This window comes from Bos indicus x Bos taurus, chromosome 1 (assembly GCF_003369695.1).
Source record: "Bos indicus x Bos taurus breed Angus x Brahman F1 hybrid chromosome 1, Bos_hybrid_MaternalHap_v2.0, whole genome shotgun sequence".
Taxonomy (NCBI): Eukaryota; Metazoa; Chordata; class Mammalia; order Artiodactyla; family Bovidae; genus Bos; species Bos indicus x Bos taurus.
The window spans coordinates 137,181,775-137,201,970 of record NC_040076.1 but is presented as its reverse complement, the minus strand read 5'-3'; the positions used below and the strand labels follow the sequence as shown (position 1 = coordinate 137,201,970).

At 40.2% G+C, this 20,196-nt stretch overlaps 1 protein-coding gene across 3 annotated transcripts in view; it reads right to left on the bottom strand.

Moving 5' to 3' along the window:
• The window catches only part of CPNE4 (copine 4), a 681,945-nt gene that overhangs the window by 519,402 nt on the left and 142,347 nt on the right, over positions 1-20,196 (bottom strand). For all 3 annotated transcript variants that reach the window (XM_027546045.1, XM_027546065.1, XM_027546054.1), the window contains exon 2: positions 7,342-7,522. In XM_027546045.1, the coding sequence (XP_027401846.1) occupies positions 7,342-7,522 (181 nt within the window). The remainder of the gene's footprint in view (positions 1-7,341; positions 7,523-20,196) is intronic.

Sequence of the window (20,196 nt, the reverse complement as noted above, 5' to 3'; positions counted from 1 at the left end):
TTTATCCAAGGGTAATTCATCTTCAGAATTATTTAGAGCTTCCTATGAAGAAATTAAATGGAAAATGGAATTAGAGGTGATGGAACAACATTCTAGTAGTGTGGGGAATCATTCGGCTTTTTCCAATGAGGACAAGTACTATGCTATTTACAAGATCTCTGCCAAGGGCCAAGGTAGCAGGAGTATAGCTCTGCTTCATGGAGAACATCCAGCACATCCAGGGAACAGAGGATATGCTCCTGGAAACTGAATAAAAGTCTCCAGTTCACAAGGGCTCTTGCCTTTCAAATCCCTGAGAAGTGTCAATTTATTCTATTTACATAAGAAGCTTCATTTCAGGGAGTCAGTGAATATCAGCACTCACTAGAAGACAGAGGGAAATATTTCCATTCTTCATTGGAAGACGAAATGTGTTCTAAATTATCCTCATCACACTGAACTGTACCATTTACTGTCACAATTACATGTCGAGAAGCAGAGGTGATTTTTTAAATGGATATTAATTCAATTAGGGAAATTAAATGACAGATCTGAAATTCTCCATTGGGAATATATTTCCAAGCTACAAGTTTTCCTTTCCTTCCTTTTTGAGAGTTACAGTCATGTTCATTAAAGATTTACCAGAAGTTTTACCATCTCGTGTTTATACTCTGAGAAGAAACAAAAAGCATCCTTTCCAGCTCCTCAGCCCTCAGACATACACTCCAAACCCTGCTGGTCTGCAAAGAGTGACAATCTGTTCTACATTTCAGAAAAACTGATTCCCAATATTTCAAAGACACAATTTATCCTCAACTATTTTTTGAAGCATAATTGATGTACAATATTATATTAGTTTTAGGTTTACAGAAAAGTGATTCAGTAGTTTCATAGATTATATTCTATTTAAAGTTACTACAAAATAATGGCTATAACTCCTTGTACTGTACAATATATCCTTCATGGATAAAATGATGTGGTGTATATATATACAATGAAATATTACTCCTCTCCCCCCAAAATTGAAATCTTGCCATTTACAATAACATGGATGGACCTAGAGAGTATTATGCTTAGCAAAGTAAGTCAGAGGAAGACAAATACTGTATGTTATCACTTACAGGTGGAATCTAAAAAATAAAACAAAGGAATGTATATAGCGAAACAGAAACAGACTCACAGATACAGAGAATAAACTAGTGGTTACATGCAGGGAGATGGAAGTGGGGAAGGGTAATATAGGGGAGGGAGTTTAAGAGACGCAAACTACTATGTAATCTTATTGACTCAATACCATTAACAGAGGATAGGATGATTAGATAGCATCACTGACTCAATGGACAAAAATTTGAGCAAACTCCGGAAGACAGTGGAGGACAGAGAAGTCTGGCATGCTGCAGTACATGGGGTCACAAAGTGTCAACACAACTTAGCAACTGAACAGCAACAACAATGGTTAATAACACAGAAGATCGGATTGTAGGTCCTTTTGAGTCTGACAATCAGGCTTACATTTTTATGATACACTTCAGAGATCAAATGTTCTCTTCCATTGCAAACAGGCTGCTGCCACTGCTGCCGCTGCTGCTGCTGCTGCTAAGTCACCTGTGCGACCCCAGAGATGGTAGCCCAACAGGCTCCCCCGTCCCTGGGATTCTCCAGGCAAGAACACTGGAGTAGGTTGCCATTTCCTTCTCCAATGCGTGAAAGTGAAGTTGCTCAGTCGTGTCCGACTCCCAGTGACCCCATGGACTGCAGCCTACCAGGCTCCTCCATCCATGGGATTCTCCAGGCAAGAGTACTGGAGTGGGGTGCCATTGCCTTCTCCGTGCAAACAGGCTGCTGCTGCTGCTGCTAAGTCACTTCAGTCGTGTCCGACTCTGTGCAAACAGGCTACATACTATTAAAGAGCAAGAGCACTCCCCCTCACCATATATGAGCAGGGCATCTGAAGGTAGTTATAATTACAGCAGTAGTACCTGAGCTGTTAATGAGGGAATAACAGCCTTTTCCGGATGGAATACTATTACAAAAAGCACAGGCCAGCAATCACAAGTAATAACAAAGAGATGTCAATCTCTAGGTATATCTTCCCCAAAAGAATTTTAGCTATAAAAACAACATCCTATGAATATAACATGTCAACTAACTCCCTTTCCTCATCTCCCCACATACCCTAATTCTTTATCACCCAAAGAGACTCTGAAATCACACCAGCTACTTATTTACCCTCAAATTAATTAAATTTAAGTAATTAAACTTTTCCATTCCTCAGTTATACAGTCCACCTTTCAACTGCTCAGGAGCCACCTGGGACAAGCAACTGGCCAGTACTGGCCAGTACACATGCAGAACATTCCCATCACTGTAGGAAGTTCTGGTGGACAGTGCTTATCTCCATGGAGTCTCTTTTGCCAAACTTCAAAATTTTCTAAAACAGAAGTTCACCTTGTTTTTCTCTCTCTCACCCTGACACCCACAACAATCTCTTTATTATGCAAAGAAGTTCAGCCTCCCAGGTTTTTTCTTTTTTTCTTCACTTAGTTACCAGATTCCACATAACAAAGACACCCAGGAACTGGCACAGCTAGCATGAATTGTATTCTACAAGGCTTTCTCTGAATTCTGTAGTTCTGCACGAAGAACAGAGATGTAAATCCAGTCTTGTTCCAAGGGACAGATACAGAAGAATGTGCATCAGTTATGTCCCAGGGCAATGTCCACATTTGCCAGCTTTCACTAAACATAGAAGGTAGTAGGTGTGTGGTTTAAATAGATTGTCAGGTGCTTCTCACTTTGAGCACAGGACCACGCACTGAACTGGCACTAAAAGGCATGTGTTAGCACTAAATAAATATGTACTACTTCATGACTGAGTGTGTGATTCTCTCACTTACTGAGAGTTGTCAGAAGGTCTATGTGCTAGTCAGTTCAGTTCAGCTCAGTTGTGTCTAACTCTTTGCGATCCCATGAACTGCAGCACGCCAGGCCTCCCTGTCCATCACCAACTCCTGGAGTTCACCCAAACCGATGTCCATTGAGTTGGTGATGCCATCCAACCATCTCATCCTCTGTTGTCCCCTTCTCCTCCTGCCCTCAATCTTTCCCAGCATCAGAGTCTTTTCAAATGAGTCAGCTCTCCGCATCAGGTGGTTAAAATATTGGAGTTTCAGCTTCAACATCAGTCCTTCCAATGAACACCCAGGACTGATCTCCTTTAGGATGGACTGGCTGGATCTCCTTGCAGTCCAAAGGACTCTCAAGAGTCTTCTCCAACACCACAGTTCAAAAGCATCAATTCTTTGGCGTTCAGCTTTCTTCACAGTCCAATTCTCACATCCATACATGACCATTGGAAAAACCATAGCCTTGACTAGATGGACCATTGTTGGCAAAGTAATATCTCTGCTTTTCAATACGCTGTCTAGGTTGGTCATAACTTTTCTTCCAAAGAGTAAGCGTCTTTTTGTTTCATGGCTGCAATCACCATCTGCAGTGATTTTGGAGCTCCAAAAAACAGTCTGCCACTGTTTCCACTGTTTTCCCATCTATTTGCCATGAAGTGATGGGACTGGATGCCATGATCTTAGCTTTCTGAATGTTGAGCTTTAAGCCAACTTTTTCACTCTCCTCTTTCACTTTCATCAAGAGGCTCTTTAGATTCTTCTTCACTTTCTGCCATAAGGGTGGTGTCATCTGCATATCTGAGGTTATTGATATTTCTCCTGGCTGGTCAGTTACCTCGGTATTTTCAACTGTGTTCCAGACTCTTCCTGCAACCTTGGCAACCAGCTTCCACCAGGGGTGTGGTCACTGGAAGACATAGATGCGAGACCTGGGATGCCACTCCTTCCTCATATCCTTTTCTGGCAATGTTTCCAGCACTACCTGCATCTCCTCTACCTTTCTGGCTCCCATTAGATAGGCCCTCCTTCCACAAATCCAGCTTCTGCTGGGTGGTCCAGCTGGTACTAACATCTGTCCCTCTATCCCAGTGGTATGCCCCAGTAAATGCTCAACAACTGGTTCTCTTGATAGGAAGTAAAGTTCTGATTTGAAATGTTTGCCAGTATCTGTGGTGTAAGTCGGAGAAGGCAATGGCACCCCATTCCAGTACTCTTGCCTGGAAAATCCCATGGATGGAGGAGCCTGGTAGGCTGCAGTCCATGGGGTCGCTAAGAGTCGGGCACGACTGAACAACTTCACTTTCACTTTTCACTTTTATGCATTGGAGAAGGAAATGGCAACCCACTCCAGTATTCTTGCCTGGAGAATCCCAGGGACAGAGGAGCCTAGTGGGCTGCCGTCTGTGGGGTTGCACAGAGTCGGACACGACTGAAGTGACGCAGCAGCAGCAGCAGCAGCATGGTGTAAATACTTACACTCAGGCTTGCAAAATTCCTGGATTTAACAATTGACTCACAAACCTCTATAAGCTAGCTTCAGCACATCACTGCTCTACTCTAAATCAACCAGCACCTCCCTATTGTTAATCTCTGGGTTTTCACACAGTGCTTACTTAGTTTCTCAACATTTCCAATGTTTTTCTTACTAGTTATTTGTATTAAATCTCTTCTATTAGTTACTTTGTGTGGGCTCTGTTTTCCCAACTATACCCTAAATGTACACTCTTAAGACTAAAATTTATTAGAGAAGTGCTTCTCAAAAGTTCCAAAATATAACTCAGTCATGTCACTAAGGATGCTGGAAGCTCAGCTGACACTATTTTTAAAAAGACTTTAGAGATGAAAGAAGCAGTGAATTACCTTACAGTGTGGCACAACTTTCTGATTTCACTGTGCACTGGTAACAAAATGTTTGCAAGCTGGTAGCTGTGTGCAAACACACTTCAAGTAACTCTGTAGAAAAACGCTTTGCAAAAGCAATTTGGCAAATGCATCAAAAGCCCCAAAAGTGTCCTATCCTGTTCCACTAGTTCCACTCTGACAGAATCTCTCATAGGAACTAATCCAAAAGGAAGGGGAAGGCCTTATATCAAAGACGGATCCTGCAGCATTATTTAAAGTAGGGTAATTTTGAAAACAATTAAAAGTGAAAAAAATAGGAAAATGATTAAATAAATCTACTTGATGGGATATAATGCAGGCTTAAAATTAAAATTATGAATATTATAGCAATATGCAAAAAACATTCTGCTATGTAATAAAATCACAAAAGAAAATTTATGTGCATCATAAATATCGTGTAAGAATATGAATGCCAGAAGGAAAAGACTGAAAAGAAATATACACAAATAAACAAATGATGTAAAGGGAGTTTTAGGAGATGAAGTCTTTTCCTCTATTTTTCCACAAGTCTCTTTTTCCTAGTGTAGGTTTTCCACTTAGTTTTGTTAAACAAAAAATAAAAGACAGGGAAGTCCACCAACAAAGTCAGGGAGAATATTTAGAAGGGAAAAAGAGACATTACACATTAAGATTCCTGTGAATGCTATTTTATATTTAAAATATAAGCCCTGGATAAGATGGAGGTTAAAGGAAGATCCCCAATCTGCCATCTGTCATTGATTTCCTTGTGTGTTGTTGCCTTCTCACCTACATTTCATCAGCTCACCAACTTTTATCACCAACTTCTATCAAACTATCCTTTCACAGAAGTACCTTTTTTCACATATGTACAAGTAAGGAAACATACTACCTATGAGATCTTCTGAACCTTTTTCTTACTGTTCAGTGAAGACAATGGCCCCAAAAGAAGCACCGGTCAGCTCCATGCAAACATATAGAAAGAGGACTGAAGTCTGTCCTGAGGGATCCAAGCAAGGTATTTGTGTACACTTGCTCTACTCAGCATGGATCCAAAACCCTCCTCCAAATTCTGCTGGGCATCTCATTCCCTTAGAGACAATAATAATTTCTTCCACAGCTGCATCCCCTATTCCTCCCTATCTCACATTTCACCTGAGATCAGATCTTTTTAAAACATTGTTAAGAGTAGCCAGGTATAGAAGTGACAGTTAGACCATAAAGAAAGCTGAGCACTGAAGAATTGATGCTTTTGAACTGTGGTGTTGGAGATGACTCTTGAGAGTCCTTGGACTGGACAGGGAAGCCTGGCGTGCTGCAGTCCATGGGGTCACAAAGAGTTGGACATGACTGAGCGACTAAACTGAACTGAACCAGGTACCTAGAACAAAGAAAAAAATATCAACCGCACCCGCCCCCCACAAACTTAAAAACCAGTCCTTGTCCAATTTGTTTCAATTTTAAATAAACCAACAAAACCCAACTGCAGAATTCAACATGCTGTATTGCCACACAAAATACCAAAGGCCACACCAATGGGCACTCTAAGTATAAAATAGCAATAAAGAGCTCAGGCCCTGGAGCTTGACTGGGAAATATTAGCTATTCCACTTATAAACTGGATGATCCTGGGCAAATCCTTAATCTTTCTGTTTCCTCATAGGATTATTGTACAGATGAAATTAGTTGCTTTACATAAAGCACTTAGAACAGTGCCTGATACTTAATAAGCACCCAATAAAGTTTAGCTAATATTAAGTTTATTGCCCCAAAATAAGTGTGTGATGTGGCCTCAGTAAAGCAGTCCCTGCTGCCCATCCCCAGGAGATACTATATCCACAATCAGCACACAAATTAATGGTAAATGTCAAAATATCCACAGTATTAAAACATCATGACATGGAAGCAACCTAAATGTCCATTGACAGATGAATGGCTAAAGAAGATACGGTACATATACACAGTGGAACACTACTCAGCCATAAGAAGAAAGGAATATTGCCATTTTTAGCAACATGGATGGACCTAGAGATTATATACTAAGTGAAGAAATTCAGATACCAAATGACAAATATCATATGATAGTGCTTATATGTGGAATCTAAAAAAATTATATAAATGAACTTATTTATAGAACAGAAACAGACTCACAGACTTAGAGAATGAATTTTTGGTTAGCAGAGGGGGAAGAATGGAGGGGAGGGATAGACTGGGATTTAGGGATTAACATATACACACTGCTATATATAAAACAGATAATCACCAAGGACCTACTGCACAGCACAAGGACCTCCGCTCAATATTTTGTAATAATATAAATGGGAAACTAATTTGAAAAAGAATAGATACGTATAACTGAATCACTTTGCTCTACACCTGAAACTAACACAACATTGTTAATCAACTATAATATAAAATTTTTAATTTAAATATATAAATAAATTTAAAAAATCATGATACAAGCAGAAATGTGATCATATCCACTTCTAGAATTTTCTGCCTCACCGATATAAACCACCTAAAGACAGGAAATGCCAAAACATTTTCGAATCTCTCCTCCTGCCATGCTTCTCTCCATTTCACTGGACATGCCTACCTCGAACCACTGCCCGTGGGACTGCATCTTGAGGATGACACAGGGGTCTGGTTTGGAAAGGGCATCTCTGTCGGAAATGCCTTTGCATGCCACACGTAGTTCAACTTTGGTCAGGCAGGGGCTGTTAAAGATTCCCAGTGTATTGGCAGCTGACTCATAAATGTTGCTCATCTTCTTCATTCTGTTTTAGGCAAGAAAAAGAGGAAAAAAGACATGCCAATCACTACAGTATTTGTCAAAAGAGAAAATCTCTCAATCACCCTTCAGGAAAATGTTAAACACACACTTTTGAGTACTGAATATATTACTTATCTAGCAGGGCCAGAGTTCCAGTGAAACAAACAAACAAAACCAAAGAAATAGGTGCTAATGCACTTGGCTAAGAACACTATTTTCTTATATGATTTGCATAGATTTGCATAGTAAAAATTTTAGTCTATGAAATTATATTAATGAATTAGTGCAGCAGACTGAAAACCTTAATCAGCTCTCTAGTAAGAGCATGGCTTGTGTGAAATTTTACATAGTCGCTAGTTCATCAATTTAACCACATTCCAAGATGTTAAGATTTCCCCCAAATCCAGCTTCTGTGTGATGGCACAGAGAAGGACAATTTTCCCTTCTCCAAACTCTGGCCTCCTTTCCAAGATGTTTTCAGCAAACCAAGTCCAAGAGAGACTCAGCATCTGATCTCCTGATTCAAATGCACAAGTCCATTTTCATAAGTCCATTTCCCTTCCTTGCTCCTGCTGCCATGTCAGAAATGTGACTGTGACCATTTAGGGACAGCATAAAGCCTAACCCATGGAAACAGCTGCCACAAGTAATAACTGCAGCCCCCCTTCCTGTCTTCATATGGTCACCTTTCACTGACACTTTGCATGACCGCAGCTCAGGATTACAGGCAACTCTGAGCCCAGCAATACTCTCCTCTTCTGAGAAGGGCTGGGCCTGTACAGACGTTGACAGATTCTCTCCAGGGTGAAATCAATATCCTTCCTATGAAATTCTGCTTCCCTGTAGATTCCTTATGAGAAACTACGCTGGAGTCCCACAGTGGAATTTCTTCATCTATAAATAAGGATAATCCATCCTTCTTCCTTCCCTTTTTCACAAATGTTCAGTGAATCCCCTTGGTATCTGGTACTACAATAGTCTTGAGTACACTGTAACCTCTTACACATACATGTACCCACACACCTGCACACACATACCTGTACACACACACACCTGTACACATACACACATACACCAGGTGGTCTCTCCAAACTTAGCAGCTAGCTCCATGCCAAAGCCAATTTTTCCAATGTGACAATGCCTCTCGTTCATAGCAGATATCACTGGAATTTTCTCTCCCAATCCTGCATCATAAGGCTCTCTACTCTCCCTCCCTTGTACATTCCAAGTCTTTTTGCTGTGCTGAGCTTAGTTGCTCAGTCGTGTCCAAGTCCTTGTGACCCCGTGAACTGTACCTGCCAGGCTCCTCTACCCATGGGGATTCTCCAGGCAACAATACTGGAGTGGATAGCCATGCCCTCCTCCAGGGGATCTTTCCAATCCAGGGATCAAACCCAGGTCTCCTGCATTGCAGACAGATTATTTACCATCTAAGCCATTAGGGAAGCTAAAGAATGCTAGAGTAGGTAGCCTATCCCTTTTCCAGATGCTCCTGACCCAGGAATCAAACTGGGGTCTCCTGCATTGTAGGCAGACTCTTTAACAGCTGAGCTACCAGGGAAGCCCTCCAAGTCTCGAGTCCCCTATTTTATTTAATTATTGTGAACAGATGGTTTTTCCCATATATGCTGAAGGGAAGTTGAACTGAATCCCAAAAAGTTATGTCCTAGAACTGAAATGGGCAAACTATGGCCTCTGTGCCCAATCTGTCTTGCCACCTGCTTTGATACATTAAGTTTTGTTGGAACACAGGCCTTGTCATGCATTTACATAGTATATGCGGATACCTTAATAGATGGCAGCTCAGAGTACTTTCAACAGAGGCTGCATGGCCTGCAAAGCCTGAAATACCTACTCCCTGGCCCTCCCAATCAGAAATGTTTCCCAATTTCTGCTCTAAAATATCAGGTAAGGGGAGTTTGCAGTTGGGAAGAGTTGGGATTCTGTTTCAATATGTGCTATGGGATTAGTTTGAGGGTGAGAGTTGCTCTATCCTCTATCCAAAGAAAATCAATAGGGAATTTGGGACATTCGCTTTTTACATACGAAGAAATCCAAGCTCAGAAGGGACTGGGTACCTTGACTATGTCACACAGTTATTCTAACAGCAGAGCTAAGACTGGAATGCCAGTTTTCTATCTCTTCGCCCACACTATTATTTATCATATGTAAAATGGTTGACTGAAGAATTGTTTGAATCTACCAAGCAACAGTGAATATGACAATATCCTTGACTTATTTCAACTTCCATACAGAATCATTCTATTTTTAAATACATTTTATTCATATGTAGAAAATGCATAAATCATAAATGCACAGCTTAGTAAATGATGGTTCCTCTATTTTTACAGACAGTGAGCAGACCAATTATTAGAGCAACATAGAAGGCAGAGAATATATGAACTTTGATTTATAAAAAGGGACAGAGAGGAAAAATAGACAAGTATGAGGATGGCTTTGTATCAGACAATATTGGAAAAAAAATTTTAACTATCAACCTTTTGATAAGAACAGCTTATCCTTCATGAATTCTGCTTTCACAAAGCATTAATTGGCTCCTTGGATCCACACTGCTCTGCTGAGTTCTGAGTGGCCTCTTCTATCTCTGGGAGGCACTGCTACCTCTTTCTAACTGGCCCTATCCGTATAGACTTATAGCCATGTCCATCCCCTCCATACCTCCCCCCACCACTGCTTTTTCTTAAACACTGCTTTTTTTAGAGCTGTTTTAGGTTTATAGCAAAATTGAGAGGAAGGTTCACGGATATCCTGTATGCCACCTTTTCATCTCCATTATGTTGGTGTTGGTGATGGACAGGGAAGCCTGGCATGCTGTGGTTCATGGGGTCACAGAGTCGGACACAACTGAGCGACTGAACCGGACTGATGTTTGTTACAATCAGTGAACCTCCATTGACACACCATAGTCACCCAAAGTCCACAGTTCACATCAGGGTTAATTCTTGGGGTTGCATGTTCCATGAGTTTGGACAAATGTATAATAATGTGTACACCCATTATAGTACCACACCGAGTAGTTTCGCCACCCTAACAATCCTCTGTGCTCTACTTATTCATACCTCCTAACTCCTGGAAACCACTGATTCTTTTTACTGTCTCCACAGTTTTGCCTTTTCCAAAATGTCACAAAGATGGGAACCTTTTCAGTCTGGCTCCTTTCATCCAGGACTCCTTTCTATATAAAACAAGTGTGGTTATAGAATGGGACACCTACTCTAAGGCTGCATCTCAATTATGGGATGTGATGGAAAAAAGACTGTCAAGACACATAGTTCCTTCCAGGGTCAAATCCTGGCTCCTTCACTCACTATGTAAACTTGAACAGGATCTTAACCTCTCTTGTGGTGATACCTACCTTGAAGCTGATATGAAGGGCAGATTAAATAATACATGTAAAGTGATTAGCACAATGCCAAGTATACAGTGAAAGTCGCTCAGTCGTGTCCAACTCTTTGTGACCCCATGGAATGTAGTTCATGGAATTCTTTAGGCCAGAACACTGGAGTGGGTAGTCTTTCCCTTCTCCAGGGGATCTTCCCAACCCCATGGGTCGAACCCAAGTCTCCCCCATTGCAGACAGATTCTTTGCCAGCTGAGCCATGAGGGAAGCCCAAGAATACTGGGGTGGATAGCCTATCCCTTCTCCAGCAGATCTTTCCAACCCAGGAATCAAACAAGGGTCTCCTGCATCACAGGCAGATTCTTTACCAAGTCAGCTATCAGGGAAGCCCAAGTATACAGTAGATGCTCCAAAAGTAGAGCTATTATTATTGTAATTTGACTGCTCTCAAGATTAAATCACTCATTCTCCCACTGCCAACTGGAACTTTCTCAGATTTTCTGCTATTACTCTAGGCTCAAGCTTCTACTTGACCCCTTAAATTCATTCTGTCTTTTCAGCCCACAGTCTGGGTATTACACTTTCCACCTAAGAGCACAGAGCTGCCTCTCAAATCAGTAGTTGGGAGATTCATATACATTGATTAGCTGATAACTCTCACATGTTTTGAAGGCAGATAGTAAAACATGTGACAATTTGATCACATAGGCCAAAAGCTGTCTAAAATAATTTAAAACTATTAGGAAAGCTTCTTTCATGCCATAACCATGAATGACATCCTAAGCCTTAAGTGTATGTAGTATTCTATAGTATTCTGAGCCATTCAGTTCAGTTCAGTTCAGTCACTCAGTCGTGTCCAACTCTTTGCAACCCCATGAATCGCAGCACGTCAGGCCTCCCTGTCCATCACCAACTCCCGGAGTTCACTCAGACTCACGTTCATCGAGTCGATGATGCCATCTAGCCATCTCATCCTCTGTCGTCCCCTTCTCCTCCTGCCCCCAATCCCTCCCAGCATCAGAGTCTTTTCCAATGAGTCAATTCTTCGCATGAGGTAGCCAAAGTACTGGAGTTTCAGCTTTAGCATCATTCCTTCCAAAGAATATCCAGGGCTGATCTCCTTTAGGATGGACTGGTTGGATCTCCTTGCAGTCCAAGGGACTCTCAAGAGTCTTCTCCAACACCACAGTTCAAAAGCATCAATTCTTTGGTGCTCAGCTTTCTTCACAGTCCAACTCTCACATCCATACATGACCACTGGGAAAACCATAGCCTTTAGTTGGTAGTAAATTTAAATTGTTGATAAGTGAATAAAAAATGAACAGGAGGCACATGTTTAGAGACTTTCTTTTAACCAATTGGGTATATGATCCAAAACTTTTTTAATGAATCATTCTTTTAGACAATGGCAAAGATTTGGAGGATTTAGAGCTTGGAAAATAGATGATGAAATAATCATTCAAGAAAAATCAATCTAGTGCCAATACAATGGTTGAACTGGAGGAGAAAAGAAAACTTATGACTGTCTAAGGCTGTATAAGGTCATTATTTATTTCTGCTTTTCTCATTGATTTCCCCCTTCTTCTTTTGTTCAGGGACCTAAGAGACTGATCTCCACTGAATAACAGACCACTGTTGGCTAGCTTCCTGTTGCTATGGACTGAATGTGCCCCACCCCCAAATTCCAAGGTTGAAATCCTAATCCCTGAAGGTGATGAGATTAGAAGGTGGAGCCTCAAGAGGGTGGAACCCTCATGAATGACATTAGTACTCTTATAAAAAAGACCCACAGAACTCCCCAGGCCCTTCTGCCACATGAAAACACAGTGGGAAAAGAGCTGTCATCTAACCATGATGGCACTCTGATTGTGGGATGTCTAGCCACCAGAAATGTGAGCCAAATCCCGACATGACCCAGTCTTGTAGGGCAACTCCATTTCCAAGGCTCTCACAGTGCTTTGGGAATACAGGTTCTTTCTTTGGCTCCTTCAGGCTTACAGTTATGCTAGAGTTGGGGAACCATAACCCCTCAGATTTGGTTCCAGCCACCCATGAGGTGAGAGCAATGGGTCAAGTCTCTAGAAGAAGGGCAGCTGTGAGCCATTAGCAGCCAACACTCACATCTACTGGGCACTGGAGGATACATGCACTACCTTGATAAAAGGAAACTGGGAAGAGTATCAGCAGGGTCCATTTGACCACAGTGGTTAGTCTACTTTAGGTCAGGGACTACTTCTTATACTTTATTATATCCCTAATAGTGTTCACCTTGATAATATTTCTACACTGATGATGAAACCACTATAGACCCTCACTTTCGGGGGATGGGATATAGAACATACCCATGCACAAGTGAAAGCCATACCTAGATGGACATATTGGAGATCATGAGTTCCTCTGGCTGCCCAGAGGTAGCAGGAGTCCTGACCTTGATTTTGGAGGTGGTATGCAGGCCAGTGAAGTCAGACTGTTTGGCCTTGGCCCAGCTGAAGCTCATGGTTGAAAGGTGATCACAAAATACAGCTCTGTCAACCAGTGATCAGCTACTTCCAGCCCCAGATAAGTGGAGTAAACAAGTAATTTCACACTCTGTTAGAGGACAGGATTAATACGGCCAGATTATCAATATATTTTCCATGGCCTATGTAAATCCATTTGTTGCCTTCTTTACAATACTCTGGTTTTACAGAGACTAATGTGTGCTGAGAATTATTTTGATGAAAGCTGACTTTTGGCTAATTTTAGAAGCAAATTATAATTGTCCTTTCACTTAGAAAACTTATTTAAAAAAAAAAAAAAAAACACCTCTTCAGCATATATACACTCTTTTAACAGGACAAACTGATACTGAAACTTAATTAGTTTCTGAATGAGTTGCAAACAGCACCAAGACAATAAAGAGCCCAAGAGAGAAGAGAATCAGCTCCAGTTCACAGGGGAACAAGCTGAGCAGAGCTTGTCTTAAAGCTGTGTTAAGATTAAGTGCATAATCTCTGTTCTGCCTGCCCTGGCATTATCTAGCCTTTTTCAACGTTGCAGCAGAATGCTACTATGCTGGATGTCTCTATCACACAACATTTTCATTGCAGTGCAAGAAATATGATGGGGAATCTACTATGTGCCTGTGCTGCAGTGGATCCAAGGCCCCAGGCATCATTCACTCAGCTGAGGAGAAAGCAGGTATTATTCCCTCAACTTCTGAATTTCATATTTAACCTACTTGTAGATTAACAGTAACTCTACTCATAGGCAGCAAGCGTGATGATGCATACTAATAAGACAGCCCATCTACTACATATTCATATCCTAGAGCAGCTTCTCAGGCTATGCATGATCATGGGTCACGTGGAAAGCTTGTTAAGACATAGTTCCTGTTTCAAGAGTCTGGAGTAGGGGGCCTGAGACTGTTCCCAGATGTCACTGATCCCACTGCCTATGGACCACACTTGAGTGGCAAGATTGCTGAGTACAAACCAACCATTTATAAAACAAGGCAAACTGCCATTGAGGTTGTTCATCTGAAGACCAGACACTTATGTATGAGATGCCAATAGTCCCCAACCTTTTTGGTACCAGGCACTGGTTTCATGAAAGACAATTTTTCCTGATGGGGATGGTTTCAGGATAATTCAAGTACACTTGAATTTATGTTCCTATGAGAATCTAATGGCACCACTGATCCGACAGGAGGCAGAACTCAGGCAGTAATGTGAGTGATGGGGAGCAGCTGTAAATACAGATGAAGCTTCACTCTCTAAAGTGCTACTCACCTCTTGCTTTATGGTGTGATTCCTAACAGACCACAGACTGTTACTGGGTACTGGTCCATGGCCTGGGAATTGGGTAACTCTGGTATAGAGGACGAGAGTATGGGTCCAGCATTAGAATACTTGATGCTAAAACAAGCTCTGCTACTCCTTGTGTATGACTTTGGCTAAGTTAATTGACTCCTCTGTACCTCAGTTTTAACATCTGTGGAATGAAAATAATGATAGCTCCTGACTTGTAGAGCTGTACTAAATTAAATGAATTAATCCTCATAATGTCTTCAGAACCAGATATAGAACAATGGACTGGTTCCAAATTGGGAAAGCAGTACGTCAAGGCTGCATACTCTCACCCTGCTTATTTAACTTATATGCAGAGTACATCATGAGAAATGCTGGGCTGCATGCAGACAAACTGGAGTCAAGCTGGGAGAAATATCAATAACCTCAAATATGCAGATGACAGCACCTTTATGATAGAAAGTAAAGAGGAATTAAGGAGCCTCTTGATGAAAGTGAAAGAGGAGAGTGAAAAGGTCGGCTTAAAACTCAGTACTCAAAAAACTAAGATCATGGTATCCAGTCCCATCACTTCATGGCAAATAGATGGGTAAGCAGTGGGAACAGTGACAGACTTTATTTTCTTGGGCTCCAAAGTCACTGCAGATGGGAACTGCAGCCATGAAATTAAAAGACATTTGCTGCTTGGAAGAAAAGCTATGACGAACCTAGACAGCATATTAAAAAGCAGAGACACCATTTGGCCAACAAAGGTCCGTGTGTGAAAGCTATGATTTTTTCAGTAGTCAGGTATGAATGTAAGAGTTGGACCATAAAAAAAGCTGTGTTTCAAAGAATTGATGCTTTTGAACTGTGGTGTTGGAGAAGACTCTTGAGAGTCCCTTGGATAGCAAGGAGATCAAACCAGTCAATCCTAAAGGAAATAAATCCTGAATATTAATTGGAGGGACTGAGGCTGAGGCTCCAATACTCTGGCCACCTGATGTGAACAGCTGACTCACTGGAAAAGATCCTGATCCTGGGTAAGACTGAAGGCAGGAAGAGGAAGGGATGACAGAGGATGAGATGGTTAGATGGCCATCACCAACTCAATGGACATGAGTTTGAGCAAGCTCCAGGAGATGGTGAAGGACAGGGAAGCCTGGTGTGCTGCAATCCATGGGGTTGCAAAGAGTTGGACACGACTGAGTGAATGAACAACAACTACTACATTGTTGGTGGGAATGTAAATTGGTATAGCCACTATGCAGAACAGTATGAAGGTTCTCCACAAAACTAAAAATTAGATCTGCCATATGATCCAGCAATCCCACTCCTGGCATGTTTCTGGACAAAACAATAATTCAAAGAATACATACATCCTTATGTTCATAGCAGCACCATTAACAATAGTCAAGATGTGGAAATCCAGCAGCAGACAAATGGATGAAGAAGATGTGATACACACACACACACACACACACACACACACACACACACAATAATGGAATAATACTCAACCATAAAAAAGAATGAGTAAATGCCATTTTCAGCAACATGGTGGACCTAGAGATTATCATACTAAATTAGTCTGACAGAGAAAGAAAAATACCACATGTATCAATTGTATGTGAACTCTAAAGTACAACACAAATTAACTTATATGCAAAAGAGAAACAGACTCAGAGATAGAGAACAGACTTGTAGTTGCCAAGGGGGCACTGGGGGAGGGATGGATTGCGAGTTTGGAATTAGCAGATGCAAAGTATTACATATAGAATGGATAAACAACATGGTTCTACTGCATAGCACAAGGAACTCTATTCAATATTCTGTGATAAACCAAAATGGAAAAAATATGAAAAAGAATGTACATATGTATAACGGAATCAATCTACTATATAGTACAAATTAAGACAACATTATAAATCAACTATACTTCAATTAAAAATAAATGTTTTAAAGAAGACTCTCAATAAAAGTGGCAACTGGGGAATTACACTGCACAACACTTCCTCAAATATTCCTGACTTATCTGGTTTTCCTAAGTGTCACACTGCTATGCTCCTCCCTCTTTCTGGCTATCCCCTCAACTTCCAGGACCATTCTCTCTCAGTCCTCAAAACTTTTAGATTCCTTATTATTTTTCCTTCATAGAGAGCTCTTTACTTTACAAACTAATCTTTCCTCTAGGTTCCTTTCCTTTCACAACTTTAACCATGCTCAGGCCCCCTTGGTTCCTGCTTTCACTGCATAAACACTGAATCTTCCCATGAGAGCTGAAAAGAGAGAAAAGCTGGAAACATTTATACTTTTTGTTTTCATGAAGCCTATAATGTTCTATAAATCTCTTTTAAAAATAGCTTTTTTTCCTAACCACTAACACTAATAACAAACCACACAGTGTTTCACATGGTTCTTGAAAAAATCTCTTAAGTATTGTCAGCCTCACTTTGTAGACGTAAAAATAAGGCTCATGGTGGTGAAGTCACAGCTGCTAAGTGACAGAGTTAGGAATTAAGCCTGGGTCTAATGGACTCCACAATCTGCGTTTCTGATAATTGCTTATAAAATGATTTATACTCTTAATTAGCTTAACAATTCTTTTCCTTCTAGATTATGCAAAGGCAAACTTCAAACTTGTTCCAATTTTAATAAATCTCTAAGTTGTACTGTGTACATTAATGACCTTTTGCTCCAACAGCCTTGAAAAATTCACTTTACTTTCTCCCTTTACTCTCAAGGCAGCCCAAGTCATTTTGGAACTCTTTAACAACAGCATCATCAAGAGGTTGAGGGGTCTGGGAACTCAGTGACCTCCTGATTTCATCAATGGGTTAGAGATGGTGGGGCTACAACACCAGCAAACCTGGAAATAAAACCACATGAACCTCAAAAGGCCATGGTGCTAACGAATAAGATTCAAAATTGACAACATGTGGATTTGAATGTTTTTCTTGAAATGTACCATGTCAAGTCACACTAGTGCAGTAAATTATTATTTCAGAAATTTCCTGACTTTCTAATTTGAGACAACCAAGAAACCAAAAGAAAAAAATCCAGCAGAGATTCTATTTCCTGAAAAAGAGCTTTCTTGGTTAAATGTACATGAGGAATCAGATATATCAATGTTCTAGGAACTTCTGGGCTCACAGTTGTGTCTCTGACAATGAGTCATAAAGACGAGATTTTTCTAGAAAGCAATTATGTCCATTGCATCACATTCATATTAATTTTATAGCACTCAAATGTCACCCAGTTTTAGGAGAACTAGATAGACAAATTTAACTGGATGATTATAAAGGCTGACAGAAAGTTTTAAAAGGGAAACATGAACAAAATGTTAAAGGAAATTGTATGAATGGTTGTCTCTTCCTTTTAACAGCCCTTCCTTTTCCCACCACACCAAAGGCAATTATAGCTTCCTGAAAAAAAAGAGAAAAAGCAAATTTAGATGATGTTTTATTATTTTGGTACTGAAATAATTTCCTCCTGTTTCTCAGGCAACTAAATTTAGCCAATAGAAAAATCAAATCTCACTCTTCTTTTGTTCAGTTATTTTCCTTTCTAATATAATCACAGGGTGGATTCTTCTACTAATGTCATATTAACAGGAAGCTGGAGACTCACAAAATGGATTGTGTGTTTCTAGTCTCATATATGTCACTAAGTTTAAAAGCAAAGAGGAACAACATTATTTTTATGTTCACCAGAAGACACTATAGATAGTATAAGAAGCCAGAATCAAATTTCCTTGAAAAAGCATCATAATAGATCTACTGATGGGTCTTGTTCTGCTCCTGCACCTCGTTTAAGACTTGCTTCTTCTTTGAATGACATCCTAGCATTAATAGGCTTTTGCTTAGTTAGCACAGGGCAGTATCGTGTGTTTTGGGAAAGAAGAAGGGGGTTAGTAGATTACAAAGTATAAAAAATACTACCTCGTAGGGTATAAAACACAACCTCTAGTTCTGCACTGCCCCACAGAAATATGTGATGATGGATATTTTCTTTATCTACACTGTCCAATACAGCAGCCATGAGTACCTGAACTGGGGTTAGTGCATCTGAGGAAATGAATATTTAATTTTATTTCATTTTAAAATTAAATAGCTACCTGTGGCTGGTGGCTACCATAACTGACATGTCCTTGACATACTGTATTAAACTACTGTTCACAGCTTTCTTTTTTCTCCTTTGTTTCTACTGAAGACTAAACCTGAATGCTGCTGCTCAAAAGAACCTTCCAACATGAATGTGATGTCAAGGACCTCACCTCAAAGTAAGTCATGGAAACAGGATTCTTTTATAAAGAAATTGACTTCCCACTCTTTAGTGAGACTGGACACAGAGGTACTATAAGGATTTGATGGGTCCTGGTTTGGTCCATAGGTTTTTCCTCATTTTCCAGGGCAAGTCGATCAGTGGTGAATGCTTACAGTGCTGCACAGAGACAGACTGCAGGAGAAAGAGTGTGGTTGATTAACAGTGGCTGCCGTCCACACAGTTTGGGGATGTAGCAGCTTATGGGAGATACTGGAGTGTGCTTCTCCTTAGAACTTCTTTTTTAAACTTTTTATATTATATTGGAGTTGATGAACAATGTTGTGTTACTTTCAAGTATACAGCAGAGTGATTCACTTATACATATACATGTATTTATTTATTTTTTTTAATTCTTTTCCCATTTAGGTTGTTTCAGAATACTGAGCTATACCTGTGCTATACAGTAGGTCCTTGTTGGTTATCTATTTTGAACACAGAAGTATGTACCTGTTGATCCAAAACTCCCTAGTTATCCCTTTCTCCCAACCTTCCCCATTAACCACAAGTTCATTCTCTGTCAGTCTGTTTCTGTTTTGTAATACATTCGTTTCATTTTTTTTAATATTCTGCCTAAAAGTGATATCATATGATATTTCTCTTTCTGTCTGACTTACTTTATTCAGTATGACAATCCCTAGGTCTCTTTGTATTTCTGTAAATGGCATTATTTAATTCTTTTTAATGGCTGTGTAATATTCCATTGTATTTATGTATCACATCTTCTTTATCCATTCCTCTCTTGATAGACATTTAGGTTGCTTCCATGTCTTGGCTATTGTAAATAGTCCTGCTATGAACATAGGGGCACATGTATCCTTTAGGACAATGTTTTTTTCTCTAGGTATATGCTCATGAGTGGGACTTCAGGATCATATGGATTAATTTCCAAAATTTATAAACAGTACACGTAGCTTAATATCATCAAAACAAACAACCCAATTAAAAAATGAATAGAAGACCTGAATAGACATTTCTCCAAAGAAGACATATATGTGGTCAAGAGACATATGAAAAGATGCTAGACATAACTAGTTACTAGAGAAATGCAACTAAAAACTACAATGAGGTATCACCTCACATTGGTCAGAATGGCCATCATCAAAAACTCCACAAACAATAAATGCTTGAGAGGGTGTGGAGAGAAGGGAATCCTCCTATACTGTTGGTAGGAATGTAAACTGATGCAGCCACTATGAAAAACACTATGGAATTTCCTTAAGAAAT